Source organism: Candoia aspera, chromosome 5 (genome assembly GCF_035149785.1).
Source record: "Candoia aspera isolate rCanAsp1 chromosome 5, rCanAsp1.hap2, whole genome shotgun sequence".
In the NCBI taxonomy this organism is placed as follows: Eukaryota; Metazoa; Chordata; class Lepidosauria; order Squamata; family Boidae; genus Candoia; species Candoia aspera.
The window spans coordinates 65,454,633-65,478,533 of record NC_086157.1 but is presented as its reverse complement, the minus strand read 5'-3'; the positions used below and the strand labels follow the sequence as shown (position 1 = coordinate 65,478,533).

The 23,901-nt window shown below is 42.5% G+C and overlaps 1 protein-coding gene across 1 annotated transcript in view; it reads right to left on the bottom strand.

Annotated features, from left to right (window-relative positions):
- MRPL39 (mitochondrial ribosomal protein L39) overlaps positions 1-23,901 on the bottom strand; it is a 39,758-nt gene that overhangs the window by 12,276 nt on the left and 3,581 nt on the right. The window contains exon 2 of the mRNA XM_063305469.1: positions 1,066-1,282. Coding sequence (XP_063161539.1) covers positions 1,066-1,114 — 49 coding nt within the window. The 5' untranslated portion in view covers positions 1,115-1,282. The remainder of the gene's footprint in view (positions 1-1,065; positions 1,283-23,901) is intronic.

Genomic DNA, 23,901 nt, shown 5'->3' with positions numbered 1-23,901 from the left:
TACAAATAATAACTCACAGATGGAAGATTTGAGCCATTACTTATTATTTTGCAACTTATATCAGGAACCTAGAGTTAGATTCATCATGGCTTTGTTAATCCAACTGAATCATTCTAGTTTAGAAGAACAAATCTATTTTATGTTGACTGATGTTGATGAATGTGTAATTAAGCAAGTTGCATTGTTTGCAATGGCAACAAGGAAGATACAAAAGCAGATGTTGACAAACACTGCTATTAATATTAGAGGGGATGTATTGAACTGATATGGATTGTTGTAATTTTATATGAATTTTGCTAAAACCTATGGTTGCAAATAAATGTATATACAGTATATACATACAAAAAAAACATTTAACAGAACTGTGATCCTGCAAATTTGAGGTGTGAGGGTGTGGAAGAATGCCAATATCATATGCCACTAATATCTACCATATCACATCCAAATATCACGATCATATTACAAACTTCAAGACACTGCACAAACACCTTACCATACACAATGCTCACTGCTCCTAATGTGTCAGACCTGCCTACTCTGCTTTTCTTACCACAGACAATTACCAAGAGAACATTCTTCAACTTAAGGAGCATAGAGTTGTCACACATTAAAAATCTCCAGGTCGAAAAGCAGGGCACCAACCACATCAAGTCAACATAAAGCAATGTTCATAGCCCTGGAATCCATTATTAAATTCCAGGGTTAAACCTGGAAAATACGATAGGAAATATTATTGATCCTATGCAAGCGGTTATCCGACTTTCACTGATTATTTAAAGCAAACAGCCAACTCCACGCTCAGGAGGCTGTTCTTGCAAGATTTAAGAAGAGCGGGCGGGGGTTGCAGTATTTTAATCTAAGAAATGCAATACCGCAACCAACATACACTGAAGTGGAAGGCGATGTAATAATTCCTTAGCTGTATCCCTTGCCCGACAGGAAGCTCTGGCGTGGACTGATCCATGAAGTCACGAAGAGTCGGAAGCGACTGAATGAATAAACAACAAAACCCCTTGCCCACCAGAGTCTAAACCAGCCATCCCCCCGATTCCTCTGTAGCCTTACTTTTGCTGCAGACCCGCCATACTCCGCGAGCAAACCAAACAGAAGCCATCACAACATTCCTTTCTCTCGTGCTCCTCCTTTAGGCAGTCCGACACACTTCCAGTTCCCCGGAAACACCGATCTCACTAAAAGCGTTCCGTCTCCTCGCGGTTCCTCTCTCCCCACTTGGCTTCAGCGGTAGCCACCGCTCTTTGGGCTCTGACGCTTTTCTGCCCAGCTATGAGAAAAGAACGGATAGGATAAAACACTTCTCTCCTAGCATTAAGGTGATATTCTTTTCTAAGGCTATCATATAGGTGCTGCGAAGACCCGAACGGCCACTCAATGACAGCAAAGGAGTACCGATGACTTTTTGCAAAAAAAACAACAACCCACCGGATTTGTGCAGCTTTGTGTTCTCTCCACCTGCTTTGTGAGATACGCTCCGCTTACCTAGACGAGATGTGCGAGAGGAGCTGAGCGCGACCGGTGAAAACGAGGCATAGGCATCGAGGAATAAGGCTGCACCAGCTGAATTTCTGCTTGACGCATAGCTGTAAGGAGATCTGTCAGAAGGAGGATCGAAAGCAGTCACTTTCCTATCTCTTTCAGTTGTCTGATCTTGAACCATAAAGAAACTTTCTTTCCTGACATGAACATACTCGTGTTCTGTCTGGAGTCTGTATTGTTTGCTTTGGTTTGCTTTGAAATCCTGGGTTACTCGGGGATGCAAAAATATTACCTTGCACTAGACTCTCCTTGTTTCTTCTGAGGAGTTAAGGGTGAGATTGAAAACTATTTAGTGTACATGAAACTGCCTCCAATTAAATGACGACAGAGATAATTCATTCATATTCTTGTTCACTCTGAAGCTGTAATCCTAAACCCCTTTATTTAGAAGTAAGTCCAATTAAAATGAGCGCAACTTATTTCTTCGGAATAAATATAAACGGATGGGAACGGTTCCAAAGAAGTAAGAATGTAGGTTGTCCTCAAAGATCCCTCTCATACATCATGGATTCACCTAAACAGAAATTACCGTATTTGGGCTGCAAAATCTAAGGTGACCACCAGATGGCAGCGATGCATTTTCTGTATCTCTTCGTTGCTTTCTTCTTCTATCTGAAGACATGACAGCCCTAGCTGTCTTTCTGTATGCCTAAATAAAGCCAGACAGTCGGGATAATTTTTAGTTTGAATATACTCGTGTTTTACAGCATTGACAGTGATAAGCAGCCATCAGAACATGTTTTCAGGATAGCTTTCAACTTTCTAAAACGAAGTTTACAACAATGTGAAATAAACAGTCTTCATCTGACCTTCTATCTTATTATAAAGTAGCTGTCAGTTACACTTCAGTGGAGATGGTGTTCAAAAACTAGGATACCACAATTGAAAAAGCTCACTTCCTGGCTGCCACCTGCAATACTCTGCCTGGAAAGTCTCAGCAGAAGATTTCATGGTTCAAGTAGAAAGAGACTTCCTTTCTACTTGAGCTACCACGCTGTTGGGTGGGGGTGGGGGTGGGGCGGGGGAGATGTTCATGGCTGCTAATAGGACAGGACGTTTCTTTGCGAGCTCTTGATTTATGTTCCTGCCTCTGGTTTAGAGTTGGTCAAGACCTATTAAAGTAATCAGATGGCATCTCCTACACCAGGGCTCCTCAACCTTGGCAATTCTAAGCTGTGCGGACTTCAACTTTCAGAATTCCCCAGCCAGCTTTGCTGGCTGTACAGCTGTACTAAGCTGTCTGTACAGCTTAGAGTTGCCAAGGTTGAGGAACCCTGTCCTACACAACAGTGACTTCCTTGGAGGAAAAGACAGAATTTAGACAGCGGGAAGGAAGGAGAAAGATAACAGAAAAGTCTTCTGATTTAGAGAATGGGGAAGAGGAAGAAGCATCATGGAGCCAGTCCGGGCTCACAGCACTCTTCCAAGACAGCCAAACAACCAAAAATTGATGCATTTTTTCTCCAAAAAGAGACAGTAAGTAAATTGTCCCCAGTTCCCACCTCCAATAAATTTGAGGCTCTCAAATGGGATTTGAAACAGATACAGAAAAACAGCAACTATTGGAGCTTTCTACATCTCTTAAAAATGATTTAACAGACTGGTCTGATTCTATGTCAGCCCTCCCCCATCACTCTTCCATTCATTTTACTAGCTCTCTAGTTTCCTCTAAAGGAAATGACAGCAAGATTGCAAAGGGCAAGGACTGGGAAAAGCTGCTGGCATGAGATGGCTCGACTGAATTCATGGCAAAACAATGTTTGCTTACAGTGCAAACTGTTATTTCAGTGTTCGAGCAATTAGCCTCTATTAAAAACAACTTGGATTTGCTAAAAAGTGATTTTGAGGTCTTTGCACAAAAGCATAAAGACTCTCTGCCTTTATTGAAGTGCAAACTCAGACAGACAACCTAGCTAAACAATACCCCTTAGGGCAAAATAATAATAAATCACAAGCCAATAAAGGTGTCAACCTGATTACCGATGGAGGTGTGCAAGTACTCAAGAAGTCACCCATCAAAGCTGACCCACTGTTTGCAATTAAATCAGGCTGCTCTTCATATATCCATAGCCTCAATTCCAGTTGCTGGATTTCCATAAAAGCAATCATAACTTCTCTGGGACAGCGTCTTCGTTGCCACCACCAGCAAATAGATTTGTGCACGGTTGAGTGGCTTCCAAGCATGCCTGGCAGTCAACGAATTTTACTGACCTTTAAGCAATCTACTATACCACACATGCTGCTTAAAATGAAACCCTTTCTTGCTCCCCTTTGGATTGTCCCCAATAGAATTTTTCATGATGGAAGGGTAACTCCTTTGCTCAGTTCTGCTGCTTTTGATCTACACAGACTGCCAAACATCAAGCCTGTTACTAACAACAGTATCCCCACCCCCAGTTCGTCCTTGGCTAAGCCAGGACATGGGAGTAAGATGAATATGCAAAATGAGGCTAAGTTGGATATGGACAAGGCTGCTCTTATCAGTGCCTTGGAGTCTTGCCCAAGGTCGAGCAAGAAGATATTTTGCAAAGGCTGGACAGTCTTGAGGAAACTCTGCTGGCTGCTATTGCCACTGCTGAGCCACTTATTGAGCTCATAACACCTAAAACATTGCATCAGCAGATTTCATTGGATGAGGAGGAGATGGCGGAAACACATCCAGCATTTTCAGATAACCAGAGAGTTGAGTTGCTAGTCCCTGGTAATGATGTTGAAGAGGACCCTTTAGATTCCAGTAAGCCACTATATGGAAGTCTAGCTATTAAAACAACTGTTGCTTCTAAAGCTCCTTCTATCCCAAGGCCAAAATCTGATACAGGGGACCTCCCTTTATGCCTGAGGAGCTCCCCTAGAAGATCCAGTTGTCTTAAGTTCTCAAAGGAATCACTATCCCTGCTTTCTTGGAACATTGCTGGATGGGAAGTCAGAAATAGAGACCCTGCCTTCATAAGCTACATTTCCTAATTCAATATTCTCATGTTCCAAGAGACATGATCTGTTGATGGAGGGATATAAATCCTTAACTCTCCCAGCAGCCCCACCTTTGGATGAGGGAGGCATCGTGCTGGTTTGAGCATCCATATTTCAACTGCTCTTAATGCTGAGATCATGTCAATAGACTCATTTGAGAATTTTGCATGAACAGTCATTCTTAACTTTTCTGCTGAGAAATTGCTCCTCGTTAATTTGTATATACCACCCAACATCACTTGACCATGCATTGCAGAAATCTGGGCAAAAGCAGAAATTTATGTTAATAATATTCAGCTACCCATTCCAACTGCCCATATTGTGATAACAGGGGATTTTAATGCTAGACTAGGCCCAAATGATAATCAGTTATTGGCCAAATTCCTTCAAACTCCACCTAACCTGCAGACTGTCTCTCCCTTCTTAATTAGAGAATTTAAGGATCACGGAGATTTTAGGGGCCTACATATGTTGCAGACATTGTACAAGTTGGATCTCCAAATTATGAATGGCACCATCATTGACTACCCTGCAGAGTTTTCTCATTGGGCTGGTACAAGGCCCTCTTTGATGGATAACACTGCCATATCAAGAAAGCTAGTGTATGTTCCTTGGTCCTTCAATGTCAGATTGACAACTGCCCCAAGAGTGATCACTGTCCCAACGTGCTGCTTTTGAAGCCCTTTGGTGTTCTCTTTTTGGAACTATATCCTATTCCAGCTGAAGATATCCCCATGGGCCAAATACGAATGAAATGGACGTTCACATGAAGGATAAATTAACCCAAATGCTCTCTAGCGATGAGGCACTCCAACTTTGTACAGCTATTGTAGATGACAGATCCTCTGACCAAATTTTGCCAATCTTATACTCAACTAGTTCAGCTTCTTCAGCCAACCCTCTCCACTCGCCCAGCTGGTGTAAATAGGCATAAATGCTCTTTCAACCAACCTTGGTTTGATAGCAAATGTCATGCAGCTAAGAAACAACTGATTTCCTGCTTTAAGGAATATAAAAATGATCCTCTCTTATTCAACCCAGGATCTGTGGCTCCTCAAGAGGAAATATAAACAGCTGTTACAGGCAAAGAAGAGGCAGACTCTGAGAGAGTCTTGGAATCAACTAATTTCTGCTACTCGCTCGAAGAATTCAGCTTTATTTATTTATCCATTTATTTATTTAATTTTTATCCCGCCTTTATTATTTTTCTTATAAATAACTCATTCTGGAAATGTATAACTCTCCAATCTGATTCCTTTAATTTACAAATCTTGTCTCTTATTCCTGCTTCAGCCTGGGAAGACCACTTTAGATCACTGTATACACAGGAGAAATTATTTCACCGGAAGAGGGGATTAGACTACGAAGCTCACTTGCTCCCATCCTGGCCCCCTGTCTCAGGCTCTGAGTTTATAAACCTGATTAAACAGCTGAAATCGAACAAAGCTCCAGGATATGACTTCATTTCAGCAGAGAACATTCACAACAATTTAGATTGGTGGGCACCTGTTTTGGCTTCCCTATTCACCTATATTGACAACTATGCCAAGGTCTCTGATGATTGGGGTCTAGCTTTGGTGATTCCAATCTATAAAAATGGAGACAGAGATTTACCTGCCAATTATTGGCCCATCAGCCTTCTTAGTGTGGTTAGCAAATTATATGCTAGACACCTATACAATAAGCTCCTGGACTGGGTTATAACTGAGAATATCTTGGCTGATGAGCAGGCAGGCTTTAGAGGGTGTCACTCAATTTAACTCTTCAATATCTAGTTGAGAAATATTCCTCCAGAGCTCGTTCAACCCTCTATGCAGCATTTATTGACCTTAGATGTGCTTTTGATTTCATTGCTAGAGCCAAACTATGGGAGAAATTGAACTCTTCCTTGATTGATAGAAGATTGCTTGTCCTTATATATAAGCTTTATGAAAATTCCCGGATGAAGGTCTGATGTAATATGTATGGACATTGCACCAAGGAAATCCCAGTCAAGAGAGGAGTGAGACAAGGGTGTATTCTAGCTCCCCTTCTTTTTAATCTATATATTAACTCTCTCATAGCAAACTGAATAGCCCATCTCTTCATCCCCCCAAAATGGGAAATAGACACTTCTCTGTTCTTTTATATCCAGATGATGCCGTGTTGCTTTCTTGGACATAGATTGGCCTGAAGCAGGCGCTCTGTATGCTTGCTGAGCACTGTCGAGAAGAATGGCTGGAAATAAACTACTTGAAAACCAAGGTTATGGTTTTTGCCAAGTGCCCTAAGGTGCATATCTGGCGGCTAAACAAGCAAGTTAAGACCTTTAGATATTTGGGGATTGTTTCTCATGCCATGGGTAACTGCAAATTCCACACCAACTATGTCAGCCTGAATGCAAAGAAAACAGCATCAGCCCTACAATCTTTCTATTTCTCCAAAGAAGCTTGATATATACCAGCAGCGATTAAAGTTTTCTCAGCTAAGATCCAAGCTCAGCTCCTTTTTGGAACTCAGTTGGGCCCCTACAGGTCATTCCTTTCTCTTGAAAGAGTTCAATCCAAGTGTCTAGTAAGATCTATCTTTCAAATGCCTTGCTGTGTCCCCAGTGTGCTTTGCCGTAAAGCTGGCCTACTAAAAATAGAAACGTCTGCTTGGATTTATTTACTTATTTATTTACTTTTTCTTACTGGCTTAAGCTTTTTTTTTTTCCCCAGTTGGCTTGGCCCCTTTGATTATGACCAATAGCTTTCAGTCTTGTTGGTGCCAGGCAATACACCCCAACCTGCAATTATATGGCTTTTCAGGGGCAGCTATCATCTTGTTGGGCTATGAATGTGCACCAGCTGATCTCAAACGATGCGCCATTGATTTAGAGCTACAATCAGATTTATCAGTTTTACCTAAAAACATTTTTGGGCCATTCTGCACATCTTCTCCAACCAGCCAGATATCTTAGCTGCATAACAATTCCAAAATTTAGAAGGGCCTTATCTTTGGCCAGATTCAATGCCCTTCCAACAGCTGTTATTGAAGGGAGATATTGAAATATCCCTTTCAATCAAAGACTGTGCCCATGTGGCAGAGGAGTAATAGAAACAATGGAACACATCATTTTATATTGTCCTGTCTGTGCAGATGCTCGCCAGGAATTATTATCTTAATTTTTTTACTAAACATCTGGGTCATTCAGATTCTTTTCCATCTCAAGCTGTTTCTATCAGACCAATCTGACTTTACTTCATTGGCCACAGCTAAATATTGCTTTATAGTTTGTATAGCAGCTGCAATATCTCTTCTAATTTTTCTTAGATTTTTTAGAATTTTAAGTGTGTTTTTTTATTCTAATCAGATGTGAATCTTCTGTTTTATTTGCTGGTCTATGATCAAATAAAAATTGATTTGATTTGATTTGATCTGAAGTAGAAAAAGGCATTGTTTCTGTTATTGTGGACCCAAGTATGAAGGGCTTTAGAGATTAAAACCAACACTTTGAATTAGAACCAAAGTTGGAACCAGTAAAGATTCGGTGAGACCAGTATAATATGATTATAATTGCAGAGATGAGTCAGTGCCTACAGTCTAGGTGTCATGTTCCCTGTTGTAAGGCATATGTGCATCACAACAGGGAACATGCACATTAGGAAACAGGAAGGGATAAGAATAATACCTTAATCACTCACATATCCCTCAAGCACCCATATCCATAAAGGAATCACCAACGTAATAGAAACGCCCCTCAGACCGGACTTGGCACCCATAGAAAGATCGGGGGAACGCCTTCCCATTACCCCGAGGGACGCACCTGCACCAGACAAAGGCGAGGAAACAAAAGAGAATGCTGGAGATCGCCGGGATCGCCCATCAGCAGACACATCACAGTCCCAAGCACCCATCCGGTCCTGGCTCGAGGGTCAACAGGGAGTGGAGTAGGACAAGGTCCGCCACCGGGGTATAAACAGGACACCCTGCCAACACATAAGGATTCCCGTCTTTTTCATTGCACGCATACTGTTCCAATAAAGCCGGAAATCCTTAGACCCTCTAAGTGAGTCCGTGTCTTTCTTGGAGCAAGGCTGCCCATGACATAAAGACGGGAATCCAAAAATTTTTTTTTCCCTAGCACCAATCCGGACCGGTTCTGTGAGGGATCCATGCTAGGATGGAAGACTTCAACTCACGGAAAAGGGGCTACCCGGCGACTGGCAACGGAACTCCCGTCCAGACGGCACGACGGCACGATGGCACGACGTCCAGGGGAGCTCAGGATCAAGTTCGGAGGGAGAATCCATGGCAAGCGCTACCCATGAGTCCCGAGGCCCATGGCTCACCCTCGACAAGACGGACGGATCCTCGCCTGGATCGCCCGGCACCCCGGAGGAACCACGGGACATCCCGACACCAAAGGCGTCAAGAACCGGAGGCAACCGCACCACGGCGAGCTTGCGAATGGCGGCAAGGCTGAGCACAGTTGAGGAAACACTGGAGGCGACGCGGCAGCTGCTCCAAAGGTTAGCAGAGGCGTACGAGTCACACAGCCGGGGAGCGGAGGGACCAGGCACCAGAAGCCCAACACCCTTCACTCTCCCCCCTCAGAGACGTACCAGCCGGAGAGACGGAGGAGAGGTCCAGAGGACGACGCAGTGCCAGGCAGAGTCCGGTTCCAGGTACCCGCCAGATGGGCTGCACCCCACCCTCCCACCCCACAGCCAAGGTGAGTCCAATACACCGGAAGCCGACACAAGAGGGCACAAACACCACCCGACGCCAGATGGAGGGAATTCCCACATCCCGACCACAGAGCCCCGACTTCCCGAAGTACCCAGCATCGCCCAGCTGCGGCCTGGAGCCCACTAAGAGTGGTGATCAAGGACTTCAGGATCATGTTCGATGGGGACCCCACAAAACTTTCTTTCTTCCTCACGAACGCGAGGATCTACCTGGAAGAATGGGGCCCCTGTTTTCGAACTGAGAGGGGCAAGGTAAATGCCCTAGCTGTCAAGCTGAAAGGACGTGCTGCCGACTGGTACATCCAGTTGTGCCAGTCAGGCGCCCTGGAACTCGAGGACTGCAACGAGTTCCTATGGGCAGTGGAACTGTATTTCAGGGACCCCCTGGAAAGGGAGAGGGCAAAAAGAGCTTTGAAAGCCATCAAACAAGGACAGCGCTCCATGGCAGATTATGCCATGGAGTTCCAAGCCCTGGCCAGTAAGGTCGAGGTATGGTCCCAATCAACCCTCATTGAAAAATTCAAGGAAGGGTTGAACCTGAATGTACTCAGGTGGGCACTCTGCAGAAACAACCCCAACACTCTGGTGGAGTGGATCCAGCTGGCAGGGGAGGCAGAGGACGCCCAGGAAACTTTCCTCCAGGTGCGGAGGGAAGCGCAGTACGCAGAGGCGGTGAGAGGACCCCGCACAGCTGCAAGACCTGTGAACCCAAGATCCCAACCTCATAAGGACAACAGGGACTGACGCTTTGCCAGTGGTCAGTGCTTCAAGTGCGGGGAGGAGAACCACAAGGCGGCGGCTTGCCCGAGAGCAAAGGCGAGAGACAGCCTGGGGAAGGCTCCAAACAAACCAACCCCAACACCAAGGAAAAGGCCAGCCGTGAAGGGCGAAACCTCGGCAAGGGAATTCCCTGACATCACCGCTGACGAGGAAAGTGGAAGTGACGAACCGGTGGGAAACGCCAGCCACCTGCCTTAAAGAGTGCCAAAGGACAGGTGGAAGACAACAAAGGGTGCGACAACTTTGGGGTGAGTGAGAACGGTCCCACCCTATATGTGAGAGTCACCCTGGCCCACGGGGGAAAAACAGAGAGAGTTTGGGCGCTGATTGATTCGGACTGCTCAAAATGCCTCATGCACCCGGACCTGGTAGCCGCGCTCAACCTCCGCTGCTATCCACTTCAGCACCAATTGGTGTTCACACAGTTGGATGGATCAGCAGCGGGAGGGGGTCCGGTCACCCAATACATGGACAGAGTTGCGCTGAGGCTCGGCGACCACGAGGAAAGCCTGCCCTTCATAGTGGCACCAGTGAGCCAACCCCTACTCATCTTAGGGATCCCGTGGCTTGTGCATCACAACCCTCAAATAAATTGGACGACCAGAGAGATCACCTTTTCGGACGGGCATTACCAAGCACCCACAGGGGATCGGGTTCCCCGCGCTGCAATGGGGAGGGCGACAACCACCTCGATGCACCTGGAGGCAGCAACCCCGGAGGGCCTGCCAGCCAGATATGCAGACTTTGCTGACATTTTCGGGGAAAAGGAGGCTGACAAACTCCCCCCCCCCCATAGAAAAACAGACTGCACCATCGAACTGGTCCCGGAGGCACCTCTACCAAAGCCCAAAATTTACGCTATGACTCAGAGGGAGTTGGCAGCATTAAGGGACTTTATCGACAAAAATTTGGCGCAGGGGTTTATTAAGCCAGCTAACTCGCCAGTCAGGGCCCCAATTCTCTTCCGGGAGAAGAAAGACGGGTCCCTCCGGCTCTGTACAGATTACCGTGGGCTGAATGCCGCATCCATTTCAAATAAATATCCCCTACCCATAATAAAGGACATTCTAGCCCACCTAGCAAAGGGCAAAATATTCACAAAACTAGACCTCAGGGAAGCCTACTTCCGGATTCGAATAAAGGAGGGGGACGAATGGAAGACAGCTTTCAACTGCCTGCTGGGGTCGTTCCAATACTGAGTTCTGCCATTTGGGTTGGCTGGGGCACCAGGCATGTTCATGCAGCTAATTAATGAGATCTTGCACGACCACTTGTTTAAGGGGGTGCTTGTTTACCTTGATGATGTTTTGATTTACTCTGAGAACGAAGTAGAGCATGAACGCCTCGTAAAGAAAGTGCTCACGAAACTCTGCAAGGCAGAGCTATACACAAAGCTCTCCAAGTGTGAGTTTCACAAGGAGCAAATCGACTACCTTGGCTATTGGATCTCGGCAAGGGGGATCGAAATGGACCCTAGCAAGGTCCAGGCCATACTGGCGTGGGAGTGCCCACGGACGAGGAGGCAACTTCAAAGTTTCCTCGGGTTCACTAATTTCTATAGGGGTTTCATCCAGGGGCTAGCGGAAATTGTGCTGCCGCTAACAAACCTACTCTGGACAAAGGGCCTAGGAGATACACAAAAATCATGAAACTCGGGGGCGCTGCTAAACTGGACAGCTGATTGTCAAACAGCTTTCGAACGCCTCAAAAGCCTCTTTACGGTGGAGCCAGTACTGCAGCATCCTGACCCCACCAGACCCTTTGTCGTGCAAGTAGACACCTCAGATTTTTCTATCGGAGCGCTCCTCCTTCAGCGCGATTTTGACAATCAGCTGAAGTCTTGCGGGTACCTCTCCCACAAGTTCTCCGAAACGGAACGGATATGGCACGTGTGGGAAAAGGAGGCGTTCGCGGTCAAGGCAGCCCTGGAAACATGGAGACACCTCCTGGAAGGGGCCTCCTGCCCCTTCGAGGTCTGGACTGACCACAAAAACCTGGAGGCTTTCAGCACCCCAAAACGCCTCAGTCCAAAGCAAGTACGCTGGGTGCAGTTCTTTAGCAGATTTAACTTCAAACTTAAGTTCATACCGGGGAGAAAGAACTTCCTGGCAGATGCCCTTTCCCGACGACCTCAGGATGCCGGCCAGGCATCGGACATTGTGGGCACTGTGTGGACAGACACACAGCTGGGCTGCCCTGCTGTCACACACAGCCAGACAAAAACCCAACGCACCTCAGCGCAACCACCGGTGAACGGAGGGAGACACAGGTCAATTTCACCGGACTGGCAACAAAGACTCGTTCAAGCCTTCAAGAAAGATTCATGGTTGCAAAACAACCAACACCATGTATCTCTTACGAACGGGCTAGCCTGGAGACAAAAAACCCTATACGTGCCAGAATCATTGAGAGCGGAGGTTTTAAACCGCTCCCACGATGATAAGACGGCTGGGCATTTTGGGTTCGTTAAAACCTTACACTTAATTAGGAGACAATTCTGGTGGCCCACCCTCAGAAAAGACGTCAAAGAATATGTCACGGCTTGCCCCACATGTGCAAGGTCAAAACGGAAGGTGGGGAAACCCCAAGGACTGCTGCAGAAAGAAGCAAGCCCCTCCCGCCCCTGGGAGGAGATTTCCATGGACTTCATAGTCGACCTGCCACCCAGCCAAAGAAAAACCATCATCTGGGTGGTAAAAGACTATTTTTCCAAGCAGGCACACTTCATACCCTGCGCATCCATCCCCTCCGCGCAACAGCTGGCACGCCTATTCCTCACCCACATCTACAAACTCCATGGCGCCCCCTCCCGTTTGGTGACCGATAGGGGCACACAATTTACCTCCAGGTTCTGGAAAGAATTCTTAAACCTCATTGGCACGAAGCAAGCACTGTCAACGGCTTGGCACCCCCCACACAGATGGCTCTATGGAGATTCTCAACTCCACCCTGGAGCAGTTCCTACGAGCGTTTATTAATTACCAACAGGACAATTGGGTGGGCCTGCTACCTTTTGCAGAGGTGGCCTACAACAACGCGGTACACCAGAGCACAGGTCACACCCCATTCAAGGTGGTCTATGGCAGAGACTTTGTGCCAATCCCGGAACTGCCACAACCAGACACCCCGCCCTGTTCTCCAGATGACTGGGCAGCACAACTGGGCATGGTTTGGCCCATCATCCAACTGGCTCTTGCTGACGTGCAAGCATCATACAAGAAGTTTTCAGATAATCACAGGGCAGCGCAACCAAACTACAAAGTGGGAGATAGGGTCTACCTCTCCACTAAGTTCATCAAATCCCCACAGCCCTCCAAGAAACTGGCACCCAAATTTATTGGACCGTTCCCAATCACAGAGATTATTAACCCAGTCACCTTTAAACTGGATTTACCCCACAATCTATGGCGCATACACCCAGTATTCCACTGCGCCCTCCTGAAACCAGCCACCCTTTCAAAATGGCACACAGAAACCCCCCCCGCCCCCACCCATCATGATAGATGGGCAACAACATTTTGAGATACAAGAGGTACTTGACTCCAGGAGGCTGAGGGGCACACTGCAGTACCTCATTAAATGGAGACATTTCCCACATCCAGAGTGGGTCCAAGCTCAACATGTCTCAGCTAAACAGCTGGTAAAGAGCTTCCATGAAGCATACCCATCTAAACCAGCACCCTAAGATTTTCTTTGGGGGGCAGCATGTCATGTTCCCCGTTGTAAGGCATATGTGCATCACAACAGGGAACATGCACATTAGGAAAGAGGAAGGGATAAGCATAATCCCTTAATCACTCACATATCCCTCAAGCACCCATATCCATAAAGGAATCACCAACATAATAGAAACGCCCCTCAGACCGGACTTGGCACCCATAGAAAGATCGGGGGAACGCCTTCCCATTACCCCGAGGGATGCACCTGCACCGGACGAAGGCGAGGAAACAAAGGAGAACGCCGGAGATCGCCGGGATCGCCCATCAGCAGACGCATCACAGTCCCAAGCACCCATCCGGTTCTGGCTTGAGGGTCAACAGGGGGTGGAGTAGGACAAGGTCCGCCACCGGGGTATAAACAGGACACCCTGCCAACACATAAGGATTCCCGTCTTTTTCATTGCATGCGTACTGTTCCAATAAAGCCGGAAATCCTTAGACCCTCTAAGTGAGTCCGTGTCTTTCTTGGAGCAAGGCTGCCCATGACACTAGGGCAGTCTGCTGACATAGACTGAATCAAAGGTAACATTCTTGTGTCTTGTACAATATCAAAAAAAGGGCAAGTTCACATTCTTGATCAAAAAAGTTGGAGTCTAAAGGCCGGCAAGATGGATCGTCATGATGGGTAGTGCTGGGACTGTATAACAGAGGTAAAGCTTTTTGGAATGGTTTGCAAAATGTGTTACCCAGTTATGATTCACTAACTATGTACCAGTCAATAGTTATTCCAAAAATCTTTCCTAGAAAATGATTAACCATATGGGTCCCACCCTGTAAGGGTTCCACAAATCTTTGAAGACCTGAATTTGCTCCCAGGCCTTGGGGTAGATTGTTTGGTTTAGCCTCTGGGGGTTTTCTGTAACATACTGGGCAATTTTATCCAGGTGCCCATGTCCTTTTCTCTCTCTTTTCCCAACCCCCTTCCCCCTTTTAACTACTGTATGTAAGCTGTCCAGAGACATTTGGGAGTCAGGCAGCCTTTCAATCAATCAATCAATCAAATAAATAAATAAATTGAACCTTAGTTTTGAATATGTTGGCTGATTTGCAGGTTTCTTTTAGAAATATAACCTACTATATTATGACTGTTGTGCTCTGGTCATTTGAAGGCAATCTCCCTTGAAAAATCACTTCTCCAGAGTTTTATAAGATACAGCAATTATAAATGCTGTAGATGGTCTCTAACTACATATATTTTGGTGAAGATTATTTAAAATAGTTGAGGGAGTCACCCTGGCAAATCTTACTCAAACAAATAAAAGACAAGGTACTTATAGCTTATTTAAAGATATGAATCTTTAAAAAGGAAGAACAATCCATAAATTTCATTGTTAGGAAGAATTGCCTAAGTGTTACTGGGATGGAATTCAGTCACAATTCCAAAATTGTGTAGATAAGAAGTGATTTCATACAGCAAGCTTGCAATGTTTTAATTCATCGAATGAAAGTTTAGTTCAGAAAGTTGTACAGAGGGAGGGAGTTCCATACAATATTTTCCTAAGCAGGAGAGGATCATTGCTATTGCACACGATTTCAGGAGGAGCTTATTAACTCTCATTACATAGAAACACAATGCATAAAACAGTCTTTCTCACCAGAGTGCTCCGCAGATGTGTTGGACTTTTGCTACCAGTTGTCAGGCAGCACAGACAATATTGGAGTCAAAATTTAATTTGTCTGGACAATAACACTTTCATTAATATTCACTGCAGCCATAATGTCCATGGCTTGCCCTGGCAAAACTTTGAGCTACTCTTTCTGGCATCATATATGAGATCAGATCACTCTATTTGCATTCAGTCTAAGTTATCTCTATGCCAAAAACAGATACAAAATTTGGAAAACTTTTGCAGCTACATAACGGTTGGTCTGTCTACCCAATAATTAAAAAAATAACTCTTTTATGTTTTGTTTTCTAATATGAACTCAGTGAACACTAGTTAGTAAAACAAGAATATGCACCTAGAACAAGAATTTTGCACCTAGAACAAGAATTTTGCACCTAGTTCATTTTTTAACACTATTTCTACTTCTTTTTCCTCTTCTTCAGATTTGGAAAAACCTGAAAAATGAAGATAAAGATCTAATGATAACAGCAAGCAAACTAGTGACTGTGTTGATCTACATTTCCCACAGTCTCTTGCTTCTTGCCACGCTAGCTAAGACTTAGAATAGATGAAATTCAGAGCATCAGGAGGACATCAGGTTGCTTTCCCAGAACTTTTGAATATATCATATAAATCATTGTGATTATACTATTTAAGTAGGCAAGCTAAAAAGTTAAAACTTGAATATCAATGAAAGAATGAAATGCTTTATATTAATTTAGTACTGCAAGTACTTCCCCTCCCCCAGACCATTTTTGTATCTTGTAACTTTTTTCTAGTATGAAAAACAAGTTTGTTCAAGATGTGGGCACAAATGGTTTTTCTTCTTTACTGCTTATTTACCATCCTTTTCATATTCCTTCCTGACAGAGGGCTCTAAAGAGCATATTTTAAAACATTGTGAAGTTACTACATTACTCCCATTCTTTGTCATAAAAATTGATATATACAATTAACTTGTCTGTCCATAATCTTTGACAGAAAGGGCTGAAATTATGCAGTTTAACTCTGTAATAAGTTAATATTTTCCTTCTTTATTTCTAAAAGTTTAACCAATCTGGTAGAACTGTTCGCACAACTGTGGCAAAATTGAGTTTTATTTGCAGTACATCTGGAGGACATACATTGGGAATGGCTGTTCTAGAAGTTTTTTGACTCCCAACATCCTCAGTGTCAAAACAAAGTTACTGTCTAGATGACTGATGACATTGATGGCATTTGTAGTTTAAAAACTGAGATCTATGCTGATTGTTTTAAGATCAATTCTCCCTGACAATAGAGAGGCAACTACTTAGTTTCAGTGGTTGTTGTTTTTGATGTAAATCACTCTTGGATAATTCCACCTAATTCTGAAGTTCAAGGTGAGGTAGATCTTTATGTAGCCCAAAGGATACCAGTCTACTCAGAAAACAGAGGATTTAGCAGGCTTTGGAAAGCCCTAAAGTACTGGATCTCACCTGAAAAAGTCCTTGTCAGAAGATGAATATGAAATATTTGATGTCCACAGGTTTCACATCACCTGGAAATAGAACTTGGAGACTTGGAATATGCATAATCAGACAGCCATGAGGCAGATGGAGCCCTAAGTGGGGCAGCTAGTTTGCAGTTTCAAGCCCAAAAACAAAGTAATTATTACAGAGCTGGTCTCATGAGGGAATATTTGGAAAGAGGGTCCTGTTCATCATAAATTCCTTCTAATTTATGGCTAGTACTTAGGCTGTCCTGGAGTCCCAGGACAGGTCTTCAGTTCAATGACATATGCATACAAGAGGGAGGAGGCGATAAGTGACGGAATGTGCATCACAACTTTGTCCTTGGGCTGGTATTGGTGCCTCCTTGTGAAGTATGCTCTCTGATCTTTTATAGTTTGGTTGAACTCAGTCCATGCAGCTGATCTGATTTCGGTCTAGGTTGTGTTTCACTTATAACTTTTGATATTAATGGCTGCCATAGTTAGCTGCTTTGTTGCTGAATGGCCCTATCACACCTAATAGGATACAAAACAAAACCTTGGCCATCACTTGACCCTAATAAATTTGCATCCACAACAAACTCAGTCTGGCCCTGGCCCTCCAAAATAAAGTTAATATGGCCTTTAGCTTCCATACAGTTGGGCTTCCCATATTAAAATAGAAGCACATACAGATTGTGACTACTGCTGCTGGGAAGTTTAATCTTTCCTCCACAACCCCTGTTACCTTATTTCATGGAATGCACAGAAAACCTCTTGTGTGTGAAAGAAGTAAAAAAAAAAATCAATTAGCCCAATGAAGATTTCAAGCATACACACATATACACACAGCAAGAGATGACATTTGAATTTCATGAAACAATATCATGTGGAGAGGATGTATCCACACAGAGTAATCTCTACAGATTCGGCCATTGTGTACTTTCTCTTGTGTAGAGCTGTGTGAAACACCTTGGTTTTGAAACTTTACTAATTGGAATGACCCATTCCTTATCCAAATTGAGCTGTGCTGCTATCAAAACATTCTCCAGATAACCAACAGATAATTTTGCATTCAAGACAACACTTTCACATTCAAAACAGGGTGTTTTAAATTCAGAATGGTTCAAACTTAAGATGCTTTACACACCCTTGCTCTAGTGTAAATGAAACAAAATTGGAAGAGCATTTGCAGGGCACATATTTAATATATTGTATAATTTACCCTTGAGTCCCTATCCTGCCATGCTGTGAAAATAAGCATTATATGTACAGTATTTCTTCTATTGGAGATCACGGTAACTCTCTGTAAAGTCACAGACTCTGACACATGGAACATTCAGATACATCACCTGAAACATCTACTCATGTCCAAACAACCATGAATACATCTTCCTTCTGATTTCCCTGCTTAGTGTGGCAGTTTAGAATTAAATAGATAAGAAAATCCTTGGCTTCTTATGAGTGGCCAGGATTGCTGTCCTGAAAGCTGTCTGTAGTAATTTTCAGAAAGTCCTTGTTGGAAATAGAACAGTTTTCCATTTTCTAATTCCAAGTGAATGTTTCTCTGATGCTTCAGATCTTGAATCCTCACTGTGGCTCCTGAGGATAACAGTGAGCCTGCCAACTTCTGCTTCCTTGACATTTGCCAGATTTCCTGTTCCTTACTTGTGTTTTGTTTTGTTTTTTTAGATTATGTTAATTAATTAAGTTAGCAGATTGCAAAACAGTGTTTATCCTGAAGCATAATGTGTCATTTGAACAGTGCCTCTAGGCCCCACATAGTCCCTAGAGGCCCTCTTAGCAAATTAAATGGTGGGTGACCACAACTCAATGCTTCATTTTTCTGGGGGAGGGTGGGGAATAGAGAAGAGATTATTATCAGCCTAAATCTATCCACTGCAGGATGAAGGCCTCTCGTTGAAGGTTATGGACTGTAATCTACCTTGCTTGTCCAGTGCAGGTTGCAGATAAATGCTTTTGATCTCACAGTCTAGGGCATGAATCAGTAAGAACACTAAAAAGGTTAAATATTTTCTTGGGTAGCATCTGTGTTTAAGAGAGAACATAAAATCTCAGAAGCATGCTAAAATAACTAAAATAAGTCTAAAGCTCAAATTAAATGTTTTAAAATATAAATTTAAATATAAATTATGGATTGCTTAAAATTACAGTTGTGATTTATATATTAAAACATATAATAAAAGCATACTGCTCAGAGATAAACATTTCCCTTGAATAGAGCTCAACCCATTTAAGCAAGCATTCTTAAATGAGTCTTGGAACAGATTTGCAGCATAGATTTGATTTATATGAGCTGTTGGGATTTTTGCTGTGAGTGTGTGTGCGCGTGTGCACGCATATGTTCTGGGAATGGCTGATTGAATTAAATTTCTTTTGAAGTACTTGTTCAATCATTCTTTTTCTTTCACTACTTCTTTCCTTTCAACTCCTTCTTTGAGTTTGATAGATACAGTAATAAAGGTTTTAATTCTAAATGAATCAATGACATTAATTTGGAAAAAAGAGAATCCACCTTCAAAAGATGTGTCCCCCCTTCCCGCCACCCAATCAACTACTGGAGAAAAGGCAGAAGGATTGCTACTTATCTGCTGCTAAATGAACCAGTCCAGAGAAAGATTTTTTTTAAGAGTAAAGGGGCTGGTGGCAATACCACCAAACAGTATTGTGGAAGATGCAATAGGATTGTGGGCAAAATGTTCAGAGACTCCCTTATGGGAGCTAGTAATGTCAATACAAACTGTCCTCTTCATGCATGTATTTGTGCCTCAGTCTGTTGCTACACTAAATTATAGGGTAGCATTTAGGTGTATACCAAGACTCATTTAAGAATGCTTGTTTTATTTACAGAATAGAAACTGCATTGGGACATTATTGAAGTTTCACTATCTTCTTCATTTTGTTGTTGATGGTGTTGGTAATGTCATCTTGCAAGCCTTGGCTGATCTTAAACAAAGGTAAGAAAAAGTCAAACCTGTACTTGGATGGAAGGTGACCAGGAAACCTCAGGCTGGAGACTGGGAGATCAAAGGAACACCCTGGAAAAAGGCAATGGCAAATAAGTTCTATACTGTTGCCATTTAAAAAAAAAGAAATTCAGCAAGGGTTGAGCTCTATTCAAGGGAGATGTTTATCTCTGAGCAGTATGCTTTTATTATATGTTTTAATATATAAATCACAACTGTAATTTTAAGCAATCCATAATTTATATTTAAATTTATATTTTAAAACATTTAATTTGAGCCTTAGACTTATTTGTTATTTTAGCATGCTTCTAAGATTTTATGTTCTCTCTTACACACAGATGCAGCCCAAGCAAATATTTAACCTTTTTAGTGTTCTTATTGATTTTTAATCATTTGCAAGTACCCTAAACTACATATTGCACATCAATAAGCACTTACAGGCTTTGGCTACATCAGCTAGTCATGTGGATAGCAATTTAACTAACATAACAATAGAAGTATCCAATGATGACATGGTGATGACCACAGAAAGAACCAAGATTATATGGTTGGCTGTCTTAATATGCAACCAGAGCAGTTTTGGAAACTCAGTGAGTTTGCATTGCTCTTTCTTACAAGAATATGTAATGTCTTACTAGTCTGTAGCCTCAGGACTGAGGATGTTGCTCAATTTTGCTGCTTATATAGCATATTAAGCCTATTTTTCCCTCATGCTGACCAACTTTAGTACTTGGTTTAACACTAATTATTATAACTAAGTTTAGCACTAATTATTGGTGTTTTGCCAAATAACATGACAAACTGTGGCCAGATATGGTTTACTTGCTATTGTCAAAGCTGGCCAACACAGGCTTTTTAGCTGGCTGCCTATTATTATTATTATTATTATTATTATTATATTTTGTGGATTAATCGGATTGGAGTCTTTGCATATGGAGAGGGTGGAGGAGCTGAGTCTCCCTTTTATTCATGAAAGGTAAAAAAAGAGGTTGGGAATGGTACAGATGCTGTAGCTGGAGCAATCCTATTTTACAGTTGTCCTCATTCCATCACTGTCTAAAGATCAGAAAGGCAGTTAATCTTAGATAAATCTGTCTGTGTGTTGATGATAAAAGGCTATGATTTAAGAAAGTAAACCTTGGATACAAAATGTGTAAGGTGTTATCTGCACCCATAAAATACCTTTGGAGTCCTCTAGAACCACTTCCCAGTAAAAGTGTTCATCTATCTATTAAGAGATGTTGATGGTCTAAGAAAACATATAACCAAAGGATAAGGCCACACAGCCCACACCACAAAATATGTGAGTGTTCTTACCACAGTTTTCATTTTGCCATAATAGCAGTGGTAAATATCTTAATGTATGTGCAGGTCACTGAGGTGTAAACCTCAGAAATATATCATCTGTTATTATTGTAATAGACTACATAAACAGATAAAACAAAACACATTCCAGCCAAAATCTCAGTCATAGGAACTAAAAGGAAAAACAAAGGGAACAAAAGATGTGAAACAAAAAATGAATTGATAAAAATCAAACAGGGGCATAAAATAGGGTCAGACAAAAATGAGAAGCTCATCTCCTTTTTCAACCTGTCATGTCCCATCTGGGGATGCTCTGGCAGTGCCCTCCCATGCATGATTGGGGTCCTGACTGTGACCCACAGATGGTAGCACTACTAAATTCCAAGAATAATGGCTCAACTAAGGGAAAATCCTTGCTCCTCAATTTTATTTATTTATTTATCATATTTCATATCTCGAAAAATGACTCTGGGCAGTTTACAGGTGAATTAAAAGAATACAAAATTAAAATATCATAAAATAGATTCATATAAAAATATAAATATGCATAAAACTATAAAATATGAAATACGAAATATACAATCCAAGATTGGGCTTGATAAAATTTCCCAGGGCCGCATCAAGGTGCCAACCACCCCCATAACAGACTATCCCCCCTCCCACCCCAAGAGAGGTGGCACAAGCCAAATCCTTTTGGTGGGACAGTCCTTGAACAGTGGGTGGTACTGGATGGAGACTCCAAAAGCAGAAGTAGAAAAATCTTCACTTGGAAGATCTCTTAGACTTAGACTTCACTTGTCTGGTACTGTTGCCTAGTTTGTGTTCCATCTTGGTTGATGACTTTTAGGTATCTATTGATACTGTTATTAGAATTATGGACTTCTATTGGTACTGCCTCTGACCTTTTGCCATATGAACTGACTGGTTATTGTACCCATTATAAAAACTGAATCATCAATGGAACATTAATAAACATAGCATGAGATTACATATTTAAACTGTATTTTTACAAAATACTGGAAGTAGGTTATCAGGTTGCATACATATTTTTCATGTCTAAGAGTAAAAGAACAAAAATAATCATTGTTTTCTGATTAATCAGATTGATGGTTTCTTTGTTGTAGAGTTTTATGGTTACTGCTGTTGGCATATGTATAATTAGACTGAATATAAGCATTAAGTTCATATGCCATGTGTGGTGTGCAAACAAGATATCTTAAACAAAAGATTCATAGTCTAATCACTAACAAAAATTCATGACATGTGATTAATAAAGTTATTATTTTTGGATTAGAAAATTAAAGCCAGTTTCAGGATGTGTCTGTTAGATTGTTTGATGTAACTAACCAGAGTAGACAGTGCTGATTTTATGACATAATCTCTGGCTTCCAGTTGGTTTCTGTGCCTAACTCAGTTCAACTTTAAAGCCTCATTTGCACAATACTGCACAAAGGCCGATCAAGTGTCTTTCAGTTCTCCCAATTTTCAGCAGAATAGTGCTACTGTATCTGAGCTACAAATATCCAGATGACCAGTACATGGCAGAAAAGAGAGACAGACTCTTTGTTGCTAATGCTAACTCTTTGTTGCCATCTAGTTTGTTTGTTTATTTATCAAATTTTGCCACACCCATCTCCTTCCAGAGGAGGGACTCTGGGTGGTTTACAATAAAGTTGTCACCTGGATTTTTGCAGCCCAGATTCTAGAGAGACTTTCCAGAGACCTCTGCATTGAATAGGAAAATTCACAGCAGTTACCTAATGGATTTGGAGAACATGCTTGACTACATATCACTTATAAATTAAATGCCCACTTTCTTTCCCTATGATTAATCCTTAGGAAGCTTTTAGAGATGGTCACCTCTGAAGGAGATGAGTGGGAAAGAAAACTGGGAGAAACAGACCTATGTTGTTATGTGGATCCTGATTTCTGTAGACCAGGATAAGAATCAAGTGTCCTATTTCCAGGTGGTGGAGCATTTTGTGCCTCTACTCAAACAAGGGTAATTACTAGAGCTCCAATAGATGCTACATGCATAGTGATATGTTGTCTTACAGAACAGACCCCTCTCTCCATCATGACACAATTTCTTTGGCAACCTTCCTGTGTAAAATAGAACTATGTACAGAACAAAATATTTGGGGAGTATCAATCTGTTGTGATATATGTCCCAGTGAGGGAAACAAAAACTTTTTCAGTGTAGCATTACTGGGTCAAAAGTATCTGAGCAATACAAAACAGCTGCCTTTTCCAAAATTGCTTCTTAATGATATCACTAGGAGACAGATATTTCTACATCAGCCCTGTTTTTTAGCTAAACAGTTTAACCTATTCTGTACTACTGTACAGCCAAAGCAAAATTAAAGGTGCACAGAAGTCACTGTCAAAACAACTGGACAATGAGATAATCCTGTGGGAGATATTATCTCTGGCTATGCATAATGGCTTTTCTCAAGAGCCTGCTTGGAAAAAGTGAACCTAAAAATGCACACTAGCAAGAGTTAACCATCACAGAAACTTGCTCAGCTGTAACACTTCTACACCGGGGATCATTACCGACAAATGCCTTGTAGGAAGTGGCCTTGAAGTTTCTCGTTTTTATTTATGATCACTTATATTCCTTTGTGTATACGGATTATGAAAACACGTGAAATATAAACATGTCCTGTTTCATATTGCAGTTAGATTTAATTACTAATTCCTTCCCCAGGTGTTTGAAACAGATAAAAAAGCTGTAGTGCACCTCTGTTTGAACAGGAAGGCCTGAAAACAGTGCATGTCACACTGCAGGCGGAAATCATGTATTGTATGCATTGT